The sequence below is a fragment of the Pomacea canaliculata genome, linkage group LG1 (assembly GCF_003073045.1).
Source record: "Pomacea canaliculata isolate SZHN2017 linkage group LG1, ASM307304v1, whole genome shotgun sequence".
In the NCBI taxonomy this organism is placed as follows: Eukaryota; Metazoa; Mollusca; class Gastropoda; order Architaenioglossa; family Ampullariidae; genus Pomacea; species Pomacea canaliculata.
This window is the reverse complement of record NC_037590.1, coordinates 24126129-24143519: the sequence shown is the minus strand read 5'-3', so window position 1 is coordinate 24143519 and position 17391 is coordinate 24126129. Positions and strand designations below refer to the sequence as shown.

The following is a 17391-nucleotide window of genomic DNA, read 5'->3' as shown; positions in this document are numbered from 1 at the left end:
TAAAGATGAACATTAAACTTGCAAGATTAAAATTTTTCAAAAGTAATTTCAGATCTTAAAAAGGAAATTTGATATTAGAAGAACAAAGCTAAAAGTACATTGACACATAATTCAGAGAACAGTTTTTTGTGAAACATTACATAGGATGAAAAAAAACATGACTTTACGGTAATGTGAGTTTTCATTTGCTATTCCACAGACCTGTAACACTGGATGATTTGAAAGAATTAATGCCAACTGTTGGAAGGTAAATGAATAATTAACAATAGGGTAAAACTGACAAGGGATGAAGAGGAGAAAATATAGTTGACAAGCTGCATGCTATGTGTACAAGAGTTGAGCTTATTGACAGTTATGTGTTGTGTGTACAGTAGTCCAATGTCAGGACAGTTAACATTGTGCAAGTGTTGAGCTTCATGACAATTACATGTGTGTACAGAAGTTGAGCTTAATGACATGTACATGTGTGTACAGGAGTCTGCAGGATTTACTGGATCATGAGGGAGGGGATGAGGAGGATGTTTTTTGTCTCAACTTTGTGGTAAGCTGACTTTGTGGTCAAGAATGTCATTAATTCTTTTAGGTCTTTGCGGTTTAGTTTTTGTTGTTGTTGAGAAACCTTTTTTTATACTCCACACTTTTCTGGCACTGTTGTGGCCGTTCAGTACGGTGCAACAGGCCACCTCCTGCTTCTCAGGTAGTTGTTTTTTTTTCTTTCCACTTGATCTTTATTCTCCTATGGTCATGTCATCTGGTACAGTCAAAGGAGAAATTAAATTTTGAGAGTAAATTCTCTTTCTCCAAGACTTGTCAAGACCCTCCCAACCTCCCCTGTTTGAGTAAAGTGTTGTTTAAAAAAAACCCCAAAAAACAAAGCTGGTGTATTGTCCTTGTGTTTGGCCTTTTACGCTGTTATAGGGCAGTTGCCCATAGGACTAGTGGAGTTGTCTGTATGTCAGGCATGTACTAGCTCACTGTCGGGGAGACAACTTTTTGATGCTTAAAAAACTAGTGTAATCCTTTACCTCCTATGGTCATGTCATCTGGTAAGTCTCGAAGAAAGAGAATTTACTCTCAAAATTTCATTCCTTGTCTGTCTACAAATCCAGATATCTTGAGTTGTAGCATCTAGGCCACCCTAACTGCAGAATGCCAAGCTTTCCAATCTCCTTCCCATGCTGCATGGGCAGTGTAATGGTTAGCGTCTGTCACCAATACAGTGAAAGTTGGCTGTCCTGGTTCAGCTGTTCTTTCTCTGCATAAGGCATCTTTTTCGTGGCTGGTTGCTTTGCCATGATTTAATTGCTGCCTCAGCGTAAAACACCAATTTTCCCCCTTCCCATACTGCATGATAGTTTGCTGCAACAGACACTAACTTTGACAATGCTTTATGTTATCACTATCCATGCTCTTTCAGACACAAAGCCCATCCAGATAGCATTGACCATTATGGTACTGTTATCTTTCCCCTGTGTGGTTCTTGTGCCTAGGCCTTCCCATATAAGAAGTAGCCTCCAATTTGTGATTGTCAGTTTTCAGATAACTTGATAGTAAATGATATATGAATCTGAACAAAGCTAGTAGTTATAATGTAGAGCTCTTCTAAAATTTGTTTTTAAGGCACATAAGCATAATGCACTAGTCAATTTCAAATATTTTGTCAAGATATATATATATAATATAATAATAAATAATGTGTTCATAAACATATAAACACTTTTAGATAGTACAAAATAAAAAAAAGAGTCAGTGGAAGAACACTGGTCAACACTCAAGAGCATTTGGAAGACAACCTGCACAAGTGTTCTAGGGAAGAGGGAAAGAAAACACAAGGAATGGATGACTCCAGAGACCTGAGCAAAGATTGAATTAAGAAAGGGACTGAAACAGAAGCTTAACCAGTGCCAAGATCAACAAGAGAAGGAAGGTCTCAGAGCTGAATATTGTGAAGCTAACCGCCAAGTGAATAGATATGTCAGAGAGGAAAAAATATGCTTCACCCATGAGGAAGCGGAGACAGCAACTATACAGGGAAACATGAAGCGACTATATGAAATAACACAAACCCTGTCAGGCAGGAACATTAACCCAAACAAGCAGTGAAAGACAAAGATGGCAAGACCATAACAAACAATGCAGGACAAAGAGACCGCTGGATGGAACACTTTGACAACTTGACGTCAACACCAGCCCTCCTACTAAGACAGAAATCATCAAAGCTATCAAAAGCATGAAAAGTGGCAAAACATCAGGCCTGGATGGCATACCCCCAGAAACATTAAAGGCAGACCCAAAAACAACAGCAACAATTTTACAGCCCTTCTACACAAGATCTAGGAACAAGAGCTTGTACTAACAGACTGAAAGCTAAGCCACTTGGTCAAGTGACTGAAGAAATGAGACCTCGCTGAGTGCAACAGTTGGCGGGGGATCATGCTATTGTCCATCCCCAGTAAAGTCCAATCAAGGATAATTCTAGAGAGACTGAAGAAGGCCTCAAGAGACTGAGACCAGAATAAGCAGGGTTTTGCAAGGAACGGTCATGCACTGACCACATTGCCACCGTATGTATCATCATTGAACAGTCTATTGAGTGCCAGTCCTCCCTCTATATGACTTTTGTGAACTTTGAGAAGGCATTCAACAGTGTAGACAGGAACATCATCTGGAGGCTAATGATCCACTGCGGCATTCCACCTAAGCTCATAAACATTATTCACAGGTTGTACGAAGACTCATCCTGCCAAGCTGTTCACAACAGCAAACTCACTAAACCTTTCATAATGAAGGCCGGCATGAGACAGGGTTGCATGCTATCTCCAACAATCTTCCTGATGGTCATAGGCTGGATTATGTGCAAGTAAACCCAAGACAACAACACCTTCACCAAACTGCTAGACTAGAGGACCTGGACTTTGCAGATGATATTAGTCTCCTATCTCATGGGCAGCAACATGCACAAACCGAACTGAGTAAGCTAGCAGAGAAGACTGGCTTAAAGGTCAACAGAGAGAAGACCTAAGTGATGAGAACAACAAGCAAGAACTCCCAATCCAACTTCAAGGAGAGAACATCCTGGAAACAGACTGCTTCATGTATCTGGGGAGCATTGTCAACAAGGATGGTGGAGCAGACAATGACATCAAAAGCCACATCAACTAGGCCAGGCATGCTTTCAAAATCTGGAACTCCTGAACATTATCCTTCGGCAGTAAGACCTGCATCTTCAACACCAATGTAGCTAAGACATCAAAAAGTGCAAATGGGGCTGGATAGGACAAACCCTGTGCAAACTAGCTGACACAATTGCCAGGCAGGCACTTGACTGGAACCTTCAGGGGAAGACGAGAGTTGGGAGACCAAAGCAGACTTTGAAAAGAACAGTTGAGAGTGAGGCAAAGGATGATGGAACCACATGGGCCCAACTGAGGGGTGCTGCCCAAAACCTGGTCTGCTGGCAAGGTGTTGTTTCCTCGAGGAGTAACAAAGACTAAACTAAACTATCTCAGTATTTGTCTCATAAATGCTTTAATTATTAACTGTATTATTAACTAATTATTAAATGATAAAGTGTTTGTGATGTTAGCTTAGTGTCCTCTGGCTCAAAGTTTCTAATTTAAAAGAAAAATTGAGTTTGAAACTGCCTACTTAATGGCAGAACCAGGCTTGGGTCTATATTTAGGTGATAAGAATTAACTCCATGATTGTGACAAGAATGCAAGTTCACTTTGAATTGAAGTGATTCATTGGGCATCATCATTATCATCATAACTATTCTAATAAGTTTTTAAAATTAACATACTGATTTAGTGAACTGCAACATTTCAGATCAATCAGGAGATGTTTGGAGAAATTAAAACAGTTGCACTGTGTCCAGATGGAGAGACAAAGACAGTCACTCATGAAAATAAGTAGGTACCTTTAGCAAAATTCTCATGGTTGAGTATTGTGTTGAAAATTCTTTCAAATTTTCATGTAACAGTCCATGTTTTAAAGCATATGGTTTTGAGTTTTCAGATATTTCGTTTCTGTACTTTTAACTGTGTATATATCATTTTGGGTTTAGAGGATCTGGTTGTTAAGGTATTTAAATAAGGAGGACTAGATATATATATTTGTTTGTGATATGATCTCCATGAATTGTCTGTAAAAGTTAAAAATGAAAGAATTTTGATGCACTGTCTTCTGTTGGCAATGAGTCATTTTTTCCTGTTGTATTCATGTCACAGGAATGAATATGTGGACTTGTACGTTGACTGCATATTGAATCGCTCAGTTCACTCCCAGTTCACTGCTTTTAATGATGGCTTTCACAAAGTCTGTGGAGGGCATATTCTGGTATGTGTGATAGTTTCTCATTTCTTCATAAATATCAATTGCCGCTTATGCAATGTGCTTTTTGTTTGTGTTTTGTGTGTGCATGCATTTATTTACATGTGCCTACATCTCAATCGGCATGCATACACCAGTGACAAAATTTATTCAGTTTGCAGCTGAGTAGTAATAAAAACATTTTATTTGCTACACTGTGAAAGAACTAAAAATTTAGATGGTTTATGCTTGCTTGACCATTCTGAGATCCACACCAAATTTGCACTGTTTCAGGAACTCTTTCATCCCCAGGAGCTACAGGCATTGGTTATTGGCAATGAAGATTATGACTTCCATGAGTTGGAAAAGGTAGCCTACGTATAGCTGCTTTTTATAAATCAGTAGTTTATAGGAAGCATTAGACTTATTATTTTTACTGTTTTTATTTTTATAATAATAACAATATGTATACTTGTATTGCGCAGCATCACGACCAAGATGAGTCACACTCTCTGCACTGACCAGTAATGATAAATGAACGCTAGATAGCAATAGGAATTTAAGATAGTAATTTAGAGATAATATTTAATGAACAGATATGTTTTCAGAGAACATTTGAACGTAGCCTTTAAGTCAGAGTGGCGGATGTGATGTGGAAGAGAGTTCCAGTGCTTAGAAGTGCAGAAAGTGAATGTCTGTTGTCTGTATGTGACTGTCTTTGTGGGAAGGATGGATAAAATTTTTGTTGTGGTGAAGATTATCAGAACAATATCACAGGCACTTTTATAATGGTGTTGATAAATACTAAATGTTCTAGTCAGCAGAAGAGATTTAGCAATGTGTTTGTGTATGTGTGAGATATGATCAAGCAAAGGAAATGTATCCTTTAACATATTTGCATTTTGCAGAATGCAGAGTACAAAGGAGAATATCATCGCTACCATCCAACTATCAAGCTGTTCTGGGAAGTGTTTTATGATCTTAGCATACAGAACAAAAAGAAGTTCTTGCGTAAGTCATCTGCTGTTGAATGTGATTTGCATGTTTTATGTAATGTACAAAGTGCAAAGAACATATTCTTGCATAAGAATAATCTTAGATTAAAATAATACGATGTAAGCAGCACTACAGTAAAACCTCCCTGTGAAGACTCGCTAAAATCCACTAAAATAAGATTGTAGTAGGAAGATCATCCAGTCAGCTTTCATTCCAGGAACCATGTCTTCAGGCATCATATGCTTTTCTTTCATAATGCATTCGTTTTCACTTTTGTGTGGTCATGCTTATTCTGCCATTGTGCTTGACTGAATATTTATAGGGGAACTAACTCTCCAGGTAAGAGCTGCAAATCAATACACATGTGCCATGGTAGACAAATGAACTTTTAATATTTTGAACGTCATTTCTGTAAAATGTTGTAATAAGGCACAAACAGCGGTCACAAGAATTTTATTTTTATAAACACCTGACCTCATTGTCTCAACACCAAAAGTCAAATTGACCCCGGCTAAGGCTGTTTTATATTAACTGAACATCTGCATGTACATTTAATAAGAACATCTAAAGAATAATGACGACAAAGGCTTTTTTTTTTTTAAAAAAGATTGATTTAAGAGAAAATCATGTTTATGCGTCATTGTGAGATTTAACTGGATGTCTGCATATGGACTCGAAATGAAAGAGTAACAAAGATAAAGTTGTTAGTAGTAAGTCTGTAAACCATAACATTGAGGATGTAGACAATGATAGAGATAACGCTTATATAGCGAAATACATCAGTGAAAAATATTTGGGTCATAACTAAGAAGGGGTTGTAATAGGGAAGATATTTATAAGGAGGCTTTATGGTAGAATACCAAAATCAAACAGTATGAAACAACAGAATTTACTGTTGGTAACCAAAATGTGTACATATTCTACCTATGTCAAATTGTCATAAATTTGATTTTGATTTAATGTTTTTATGCCATCTGTGAGAAGAGGTATTTTGGATCCATGCATGAGAGGAAGTTTGTCAAATGTGGATGAGATAAAATATAAATATAAAGTGTCCCCATTAATGTTATGATTTTATATTGTCTTTGATGACCTGTTATAAATCTGTTTAAGGTTAATAAACTTGACATTTTCCTTTTTTCCAGTGTTTTTGACAGGCAGTGATAGAATACCTGTACTTGGGATGAAATATGTGAAGGTCAGTGAATGACAGCATGAAATGATCTACACATATGAAAGCATGCAGTCATCTTACACACACACACACATGCACGCATACAACATTTTCACACATTTACTCAGAGGTGTACTCACACACGCAGTCTTTTTCTTTACTTTAAAGACAAATGTGATGGTTGGAGGTTTCTTTTTAAATTATATGTTCACAAACATTTTTAGTCCTATGCACTGTATAAAATTTTGAAGTAATTTTGTTGTGCAGATTGTAATACAGCCCACAGGGGGAGGTGAGAATTTTCTGCCTGTCGCTCACACCTGTTTTAACCTGCTAGACCTGCCAAAATATGCATCACGTCAGAGTCTTGAAGAAAAACTTCTCCTAGCTATTCAACATACAGAGGGTTTCGGCATCGTCTAGTGACAGAGTATCTTAGTTTGTGCCGCATCAGAACCAAATGCAACAAAAACTGCATCTTGTTCAATAGTGATCTGTCAAGTTACATCATGTTCAGTTTATGGCTAAATGTCTTTTCAGTACAGACCCAAATTGTGGACTCAGTGGGGCAAGTCCCTGTCATCTTTGTAAATGAAAGAAAATGTTTATATGAAATGAAGCAACAAGGTTATCACTCTTTTGGGAGATTATCTTTGGTGCTTCACAGCCAGCCATTTCTGATGGAGTTTGATTTGTCAGTATTCAGAGTGTGTGATTAGCAGTGTGCCGTGTGAACCAGCTGATGTGGAACATTTAATCTAAAAACTTAGCTTACAAAAATTTAAAAACCTATTTTTATTTTAACTTGGACTTTACCAGGCCTAGATGACATTGCAAGCTGATTTTACGATGGTAAAGGTATTCATGGGAAAGCCTGTTTTTAAAGTGTGAAAATTATGCTGATTGTTTGATGTGTGAATACAAGTGTTTTATAACAAATTCTTACTGACTAAATTTTTGCTCCTAAGTCATGCTTGTGGGTTTTGCTTTATTTGCAGAACATTGAGTGATGTACTTTGGAAGAATTTTTTTTTTTTTGGTTAGGGGTGGTCTAAAACATTATTGCTGATTGCCTATGTTGAAGTTTCTGAATTTTTTTTTTTTTTTGGTCTGCTTTATTGTATACAGACTCTGTGTGTGGGAGAGAGATTCACATTTATATGTGTGTAAGCATGCTTTTCCTATAATTGTGTTTTTAAAGAAGTTACATCCTTTGATTCTTTACAGTTAATTTTCAGAAATATGCAGTGACTTGGGAAATCTCCATGCTGGAGATTGACTATGGAGATTTAGTTGTGAATTTGCTATAGGCTGGTGATAGACATGTCATTGAGTATTAGACAAGACATTTGATATGGTGAGACACAATCTTGATGCTACTGGGAATAAAATAAAAAGCACAGCTGATAGGAGATCCATCAGGGGATGTTTGGAGAAAAAAAAGCATATAGAAGTTAACAGAGGACTTTTCTTTTAACATGAAGCTTTTTTTAAAAAAAAAAAACATGCGTATTTAGATGAAAAAACTGTAACAAACTGTTTGTGTGGCTATCACCTGGCTGCTTGCTTATGACTTGTTTTTTTAATCATCAGCATGATAATAATCATCAATGACAGTTCCCAGTCTTTATATTCTCAGACCACTAGAATTATTGCCATGAGTTTTCTTGTGCACAACCATGTTTTTTTGTGAATTGTGCACATTGCTGTTTAGAGAACCCCACCTGGTGATACTAAGATATACAAATACTGGATTACAGATTTCAAATAAGGCAGTGGACTGTTCTGGATTTTTTAAAACTATTCCACAAATGGATAAGTGTTATTAATGTGACTTTGTAGAGTATGCTTCATCTTATGATCCATGAATAAAGAGCTTGTGATATGTGGGTTGTGAGAACATTGTGGTCACAAACTTAAAGCTACTTTTGATCATGTTTCATTTTGCACACACTCCTGTAGTGGTAATGCTTGAATAAAAATCACTGGCAATAAGGTGATGGTGGTGTCTAAAGCCAGCTACCAAAATTCTTTACATCTGTTTTTCAGTCTTATGTCCATGGTGGAATCGGGTTCACCTTGGTCTGTGGTTGCTTAGCAGATTGTTTTGTTATTCAACAATCCAAGTATGAACGCATTGTTTCAGAGGTGGGTTGCATATTTTCTTCTACCTTTTCCATTATTGACTCCCTTACAAAATGCCTGCTTGTGCTACCAAATTTTTGAGTGCTTGATTCACTGCTTACGGTACTGAACACAAACTTCTGCAACAAGTCATCAAGATTTAGTCCTTGCTCATCTTTTGTGGAGTCGGACTGGAGAGACCCAAGTCTTAACAGACACTTTGTTGATTTGTTTTCGTGCTTCTGCCGTTTTGTGGAGACCCATGTGCACATTTTGGGTTTGCCCATTTTGCTGTTCATTGAAGATTAAATGGATAAAACTTAAGATTACTCTCACTCTTGTGGCTTTAGTTTTTGTCAAGGAGATTTAGTGTTGTATTATTTTTCTGATCAGAAAATCTGCACTTGGAGATAACATGTAGTGTCCATTCTCTCGGCATTTTACAAGCTCAAACTACAAAGCCACTATTTTTTTTTTTTTAAAAAAAGCTTTGTGCTTTTGACAAGGAAAGTAATGTTACATGACAGAAAGTATTTGCTCATAATACTCCTATTTTCTGTCAGCAGCTATTTACTTCAGTATATTTCTTACCTTCACTATTAACATTGAAAATGATGAAAGTAGGTTGAAATTTGAGATAAAGATGCACATCACTTTAGCCATATTTTTGTTATTTTGAGAATGGAACTTATAATATCTTCATGCAAGTAAAGTTTTTGTCCAGATGTGCTTTATTTATAGGATGTATCAAGTGAATGTAATCAGGTGGAGTATTTTATAGAATAAACCTCTCATACTGTCACCAACTGATGCATGGTGTCTAATGATCTATCTTGTGGAGTGGAATGTTTTTTATGTGGCATACAACAAAAATGTATGTTAATGCTGAATTATCAAATTATTTGAAATAACGCACTTCCAGTAGTTTTTATTTTCAATGATTAACTTTGAAATTTCACCTTGAGTACAAACGATTGATTTGCTACCAAGCCTTTCTGGCATGCATTAAAAAAACAGGCTTGCACTGCTGGAAATGTACATGTCAGAATAATCTGACCATCTCCCACTTTTCATAAATGCAGTCTACAGTTCAAAGTTACATTAAAAGATAGCTTTTAGGAGAGTGAATTGTGTAATATTCAATTTTTCTATATAACAGTTTATCTTTAGGCTGTGTGCAACGTTTGCATTTATCTGGGTATTGATGTGCTACTCCTAGCATTTCTAATACTAGCACTGTACTTGAGTGTATATCCTTCATATCAACATTGTTCTCCATGTCAGACAGGCAATCACCAATACTTTGCATCATTTATAGTTTCTGGTGATTAAATCAGACATTGTCATCTTTCTTTGATGCTTATGTTGATCAGCAGACAAAATGTAAACTGATTTTAAGAGTGCACCTGAATACTCCTGATTCATGATGGTCCCTTTGATGAAGACAGTTATGAGTTTTACGTCTGCTGAAGTAGACGTAAGTAGAGTGTTAATATTATTGATCTACTTGGGACATCCCTTTTAATTTTTATTAATTTTTGAGATTAAATTATTTATACATTACAATTTTTTCCATTAATTCCACAAATCCCAGTGATTTATGAGGGCTCTTTGCTTGGATTTGGCAGCTTTGCTTGCTGTGATAAAAACCAGGTTTTTCATCTTTACTTCAAAAATAACTGACATGCTAGCATACATAGCTTTATGGTTTAGTATCACTTCATTGTAAAATTTGTTTTAAATGTGTTCACTAGAATTAATATATCTGATGTCTCTAGTGTATTTAAAGATAGCAGAGTATCTTTTATCATTCAATAAAATATGGAATGCACATGAGAAATATATAAAATTATGGAGAGTGACCTACACACACCCAAAAGCCCTAGCTCTCCATGGTGTACAGCCAGCACTGGGCTAATGTGATGGTTTGTGCTGCCAAATCTTGCTGACATGACTGCACTAATGCTGAAATTAAGGCTTTTTTAGGGGAAAGCGGGGTGATTACATTATTAGAATACATAAAATGCACCAATATCAGCAGCATGTTACCTTCAAACTTTATAATGCTTTTGAGTTCAAAACACATCTTAGTACTTGTACATAAAATCCACAAAATTATCAAAGCATGTGATTTTGTTTGGGGGGTGGGTGGGTTTGGGAGAGCCTCTCTAATTCCCAGGTTATGGCTTTAAATGCATTGCCAGTCAATGAAGACAACTTACAACTGCTAACTAGTGCACTACATAATATGTGCATAACTTGTGCACTGCACAGATGACTCTCCTCATTAAATGGAGGAAAAAGCTAAAAGCCAAACGTAATTATGATAAACTATTGATACAAATAATTTTTTTTAAAAAAGCACTCAATTTATTTCAAGATAAACAGAAAATTGTCACATGATTTCACTGGTATAAGCTTGATTGGTTGGAAATTAAAATATCTTTTTTCTCTCCCCCCTCCCTTCCATTCTGAGTGAATGCATGTGTCATATTCTTAACATACTTCAGTGGCTAACCATGTCACAAAAAAATTAACTTGACACGACAAAGATGCATAGCCTGAATAGAACTAATACCTCTACATAGATTCATGTTAAACATGGATATATAAGTCTTTTACTGTTAATGCCCATCCATAGTTTACAATTATTGCAAAGAAGGGATAAATGTAACATTTCTAGCTATTCACATTCTGCTACAGAATTAACCCTGTAGAAAAATATGTTGGTTGCCATAAACAATGATTTACAAAAGCCAGAGCTGAATAAGAACACAAGTCATATCAAGAAACCCCCACTGCCATTAAAAAAAAAAAAAAAAAAGCCAGCAGCTTTCATTTCTCATAAATGCTCAGTTAAAAATGTCCCTCAGGTATAGCTTTAAAAAAAAGTAACCTTTTTAAAAAACATTTAGGGCAGATTGAAAAGTAGATCAGCAGGTGGTGTTGCATCATTGCTGCAAGCTGCAACAGATTCTGGATGCTTTTGGTTTAAACTTAACAATGGTAGGTCAACAGGTCTTGTTCTTCTCCTGTGACCTATGAAAAGCTGCTTTGGCCTATAGGTGTCACATTTTCTAGATATGGCACTGTTCGAAATCTAAAAAAAAAATGACCTTGTAATATATTATTCTGCATAAAAATTCATTTTCATAGCAAGATTTAGAATTGTTCACACAAAAGTTTTATTTAGGGACTTTAACAATGAGTTCATTCTATACTCAACAGTCTAATTTACAGTAACCTGAAAAGTTTTGGGGAAAAAAAAGATAGCTACTGACTTCAATTTTTCCAAAAAAAAAATGTTTTTCATCTCTTAACACTTGATTGCACTTCTTGGTAACTTAATTATCAAGAGGAGACAACAAATTGGATGAAACCGTATTATGCTTGGACACTTTAAGAACTTTAGTTTGCAAATGCAATACAAAAAAAAAAAGTCTTGGTCTGTTTTACACTTTAGGATTTACGTTTTGTGCTAAACACAGACTTGTGATTACCACAAAAAAGGAGGGAGGGGAGGACAAGGAAAACGTGTAATAAAATGCACCATAGAAAAGAATGCTAAATAGAAACAAGCTGTTTGATTATCACGCAACATCTACCAATGAAAGCTTCGCTCCCACGGAAGTGTTGTAAATAGCATTGGCTAAGGAAAATGCATATTGGCTATGGGTTGTTAAGAACACCATAATGTACACACTTGTGTAGCAACAAAAACATGAATTGCACAATAATATTTATTCCCATCTATCAAAATACTTTTTTCATATTTATACTTTCCTCGTGGCCACTCCCATGAACAAAATGACAAACGCCACTTTATAAACAAGTGTTTGCCCACAAAAATCACTTAACCAATTTGCATAGGCATGTTAGTTAATATTTTGGATCTTTCACGTTGAATCACCAAGACCTTAAAATGAAAGCATAACTGAGAACTCCACCCATCTATCCCCACCCTCTCAAGTGAAAAACGACATAAAAGTCTAAGCACACTTAAGTCCTCTAGACTTCCCCCCCATGCACTTCAAAGCTCTTAATCAAGTGGCATAAAACAGCTCCCATGTGAACTATATTTCATTACAATGTTACAAGAGTTTCTTTAAAATGTTAAATGTAACATTTCAAAATTACCAGACTCAGTGCTAAATGCAAGTACCTATTGCAAATATGACAAATGCTATGGCAAGTACAGATTGTAAACTTGCCCTTTTGCTATGTGACAAGCAACTGTCATATTTGCAACAGGTACTTCCAGCCCTCCTTGAAAGGAGGTGCAGTCTTGCAACAATTTTCTTCCCATGCCATCTTCATACCGAATGCATTTTAATATTTTACATTATGCAGTTTCCCCTTCTCAGCACTAAGGACAGAGATGAAGAATGGCAATAAAAGTTGCCATTAACTTTTTAAAAAAAAAATCCCTACAAACATCACAGTTGTCCAATGGCAGCAGCTGTTTTAACTCTGTGGACCCAGACTATCTATAGCATAATTTTGACTGCTATTGTGGAGTGACCAGAGGCTGCATGGAAACCATAGTCTCAATCTGGACCTTAACAGTCAACAGACGTCTGAGTACCAATGTATGGACATTTCACAACAGAAAACAAGACTTTTGACTGATCAGATTATAAATTTGTATACTTCATTAAACTTCTGGACAATGACTTTTTCTGAATGCTCATCACCCTCCCATCAGCAACACAATAGTTTGTTTACAGACACCAGACACATTACTGTTACAAGAACCCAATCTGCAACATCTCCATCTGCAGCCACAAACAAAAAAATTATCCATCAACAGGGATTTCTTCAACTTATTCAAGGATTCAAAACTCATCTGCTAAACCTCAAATTAAAAAAAAATAAATTTAAACCTATTTGTACATATAGGCATAACAGCTGCTGCTTGCATTTTTATGAAACTGCTTTCTAAAAGTTGCTTAATAAAACAATTTCATCAAGGTTTTAGCACCGTAAAAATCATAAAAGAAAACAGGCACTCAGGAGCACAATTTGAGCAATGCCAGTAGTGAAGTTTTAATCAATCTGCTGAGAAATTAGCAAAAACAAATACAGTTCGGAAAAAAATAACCATCACCAATGTTTATTTAATCTCCCTTCATGAGTTAAACATTCCTTTTTAATAATTTCAATGATAAAATATTCAAAAGCCAAAGACCACAACTAAAAATGTTGGCACTAAATAGTTTTAAAAAGAAAAACTGCCACCACTGCTAACATCGTTCTTTGGTGTGTAGTCCACAGACAAGTGTTACAGCTAGTTTAAAACAGTGTGCAATGCAACTGTGGAGGCCAATCTATAAGACTGTTCAGCATATGTACATGGAAATACAAATACTCTTTACTAAATAGTCTAAGATTATCAGTATCACTGTCAGTTACTTCAATTTCACTGGAGGTCACAGAGCACAAACAGCAGCAGAAGTCAGCCACAGATCAGTATTATTAACCAATTTGCATGGATCTGACAACTGCAAAACAAAATCCACTGTTACTGATCTCTGTGCTGTCATTGCTTTGAACATCCTGAGATATATGGCAAAATAATTCACACAATAAAACCTTGAGCCATTAAACACAGCAGTTCCAACAAGTGACTGGCTACCACCACACCAAAGTCTTGGGAGTCCAGAAAGGTCAAATGTCCATCTGGAACTGTGCATCTTCTGCAGACACTTTCTCTGAAAGCAGATGTAATAAAAGTCTTCATATTATTAATTATGCCTGTTAATTCAGCTTACTAACCCACAAACTATTCTACACATATTTATGTGCATAAACAGTTCAAATATAAATGTAAAAAATTATAAGACAATATAAATAAAATAATTGAATTTATAATAAATAATAGGTAGCAGCAGTTGAAATTTTGTTTCCTGTATATAATAATAAAAAATGCAAAATTTGTACATCACTTTGAAATGTGTGATGCTATGATGTAAAGGAAAATATAAGAAGAAGAAAAAAAATCACCTCTAATTCTTAGATTCTTGCTGTTACAATCTTATAATTATAATAACCACCCTCCTCTGAAAGATGGGTATTGGTTCAAGTTGATGTTCAAATGTAAAAGTTTCTTCAGAACTTTCAGTATTAATCATCCTTTCTTCTCAGAAGTTCACAACAATATTAATTATGAATAAAAAGCTATTCTCTGTTCATGTTTTTTTTTAAAAAAAAAAAAATTAAGTTAGTTTGAAAAAACATGGAATGCATTTTACATGATAAAATTGCTTTTCTGTGATGTTTCTGGCACTGAACAGTAAGATAAAACACACTACTTGAACACGACAGCGAGAATCCAAACCTTATTTAACTGACTAGCAAACTTCCACTGCTTTTGTTTCTATGACCACATGTTTACGTATAACTAAAACAATGCTAGAATGAAGACTAGCACTATAGCCTATACCTGCAACAGTCATTAAAACAATTTAGTTTCTTTCAAAGAAATTGATGTTACCATCTTTATCACGCTCTTCATGAATGTGTATGGCATCACCATTTTCCCGCACCAGCTCTGAGAGTACTGGGCTTGTCACACCAGGAATACGTAACATATTGGCAGGGGGGCTCTTTGCAAGTGGAGAATTGCGACATTGCATTAAGAATGCTCGCTCATAAACAATACGAGTACCTGCAGAAAGAAGTATTCTTAGTATATTATGTAATATGGTATAATATTGGTAAATAAATCTCAGTCTGGCACTGCTTAGTGTTTTATTTGAAGTGCAACAGTTAGTGATGATGCTGTGCTCAAATATCTTGTTATCTAACATAAAGAAATGTCTGCCATATGATTGCAAACTTTCGTCATGGAGTAAAAATTAATTATAGTAGACATCCACTAGCATAATCTGCCCATCACCCAGACCTTGCTCTACTTCTGGTTTAGGCAACATCAACCAAGATCCATTACAATTGTTTCTTACATTTATTGTAAATGCATTTGGAAAATTCTGCTTTACACCACTGTACACTGGTTTATGTCTGCTAGAATACTGCAAACAGTTTGTACACAGTTTGTACCACCGTTTAAGCGGAAGTCTATTTTTGTTGGGGAAAAGAGAGAAAGAAACTGAGTCAGTACTCAAATCATGACCGTGTGACCCTTCTTCTGTTGGGTCAAGGCCACAACAATAAACAGAGTAAGATTGTGCTGACGTCAGCGACATCAAACTCGTTTTTTCTGCTCAACCTCCCCTCTTATTTTCGTCGGTTAAACTTATTGCTCTAAGCAATAACTTACAACCGTTTAAGTCTACTGACAACATAGATTGTTCAAACACTGGAACTAGGTTAATCGGTAATCGCCGATTCAGTACTATTAACTGCTGACTGTTCCACGTTCAAGATATCTCGCAAATATTGTGAAGATTTAAAAACCTTAAATTAGGCAGAAGAAAGTAAAGTATTTGATAATATATTCAAAGTTAAATATATGAGATGCATGATGCAAACATGCAGCCGACAAAGTTCCCGCTTGAAATGTTGCCAAACAGAAGTCACATGGTTGGAGATGCGCCATATTGAAAAATCCACAAAGGTATCCCGTCTTTTGAACGCACCTTATGCAAGCACCATACAATAGTAAAGAAGTATAATATCCACATGTGACAGCTGTATAAGAAAAGTATAAAATGCACAGAACGACATGCATCATACCTCCTGGGGTTGTGGAGAAAAATGTTCCTCCGGGAGTTGAAGAATAATCTGTTGGTAGTTGCGAAATATCATTCAGTACCATTCGTCTTGTTGGAATATCTTTGCCAGTGATAAGCTTTTTTTCAGACTCGGGTTTCGACATGATGAAAACAAAATATCGAATGTACAATTATCACACCTCAATATCACCTTTAAAGCTAACTTGAAACCACGTTTTCACACACAACCACTTACACTCCACATACATAAACACACCAACTAGGACTAGTCATGCCATTTCAGGATTTGAACCGTTCGCAAACTGCTGAGACAACACGGGATCGAGTCAAATCCACCAGACACTATAAATAACATATATTTTTATATATTATTATCTGATTCGACAACAGCCCAAAGTCGAGTCAACCACTGACAAATGTCCGTCGCGCAGCTGTGTACGGTTATCGACTAGATAACTAGATAACAAAGAACAAAAAGAAGCAGGCTTTCAGAGGCGAGGATAGGGAGACACCAAAAGCAATGCAGATAAAGAACTCAAGATCGAGGGCCATCAAGGAGGGAAAGGATAAATAAAAGCAGAAGATAGAGGAAATTTTTCAAAAGCACAATGTGAAGAAAGTCTGGGACAGATTAAGGTAATTAATGAGTCGGCACCAGGGTAAACGGTGATAAAAGTCGGGTCATAAAACAGACTACGCTAAGCTGAAAACTTTCTTTTGTCGCTTTGACTGCCATGATTTTACAGAGAATATAAATAAGCCGAGAGACTGAAAGAAGCTCTTAATGATGTTTTGAAAGTGGAGAAGAGGATGATAATAATGTCTTTACAGAAGAGGAAGTGCGCTGACAATTTCTTAAAGTGCACATTCAAAAGGCAGCCGGACTTGATAAAGTTATAGACCTACTATCGTAATTGTGCTGACCAATTTGCTTGCCAAATCTTATTTATATTTAACTTGTCTCTTTCGAGTAGTTCAGTTCCGTTATGTTGGAAAACTTTTTCGTGTCAGTACCAAAGAAAAGCCCATGTAGTTTACTAGATCTTGTTCTGGACTCATTAGACCTACTGCAGTTCCCATTCAGAAACAAAA

General features: G+C 36.1%; 2 protein-coding genes across 4 annotated transcripts in view; one reads left to right on the top strand and one right to left on the bottom strand.

The window, feature by feature from the left end:
• LOC112573347 (probable E3 ubiquitin-protein ligase HERC4) overlaps positions 1-11429 on the top strand; it is a 29164-nt gene extending 17735 nt beyond the window's left edge. For all 3 annotated transcript variants that reach the window (XM_025253643.1, XM_025253633.1, XM_025253651.1), the window contains exons 23-30: positions 200-247; positions 475-541; positions 3829-3911; positions 4230-4338; positions 4606-4680; positions 5220-5322; positions 6453-6505; positions 6749-11429. In XM_025253643.1, coding sequence (XP_025109428.1) covers positions 200-247; positions 475-541; positions 3829-3911; positions 4230-4338; positions 4606-4680; positions 5220-5322; positions 6453-6505; positions 6749-6904 — 694 coding nt within the window. In that variant the 3' untranslated portion in view covers positions 6905-11429. The remainder of the gene's footprint in view (positions 1-199; positions 248-474; positions 542-3828; positions 3912-4229; positions 4339-4605; positions 4681-5219; positions 5323-6452; positions 6506-6748) is intronic.
• On the bottom strand, positions 10953-16583 carry LOC112573394 (eukaryotic translation initiation factor 4E-binding protein 1-like). Its single transcript, XM_025253717.1, has 3 exons — positions 16301-16583; positions 15099-15272; positions 10953-14316 (listed from the first exon to the last, which is right to left on the bottom strand). Exons 1-3 carry the CDS (start codon positions 16440-16442, stop codon positions 14273-14275), a joined length of 360 nt encoding a protein of 119 aa, XP_025109502.1. The 5' UTR covers positions 16443-16583; the 3' UTR covers positions 10953-14272.
• Between the last annotated feature and the right edge of the window lie 808 nt (positions 16584-17391).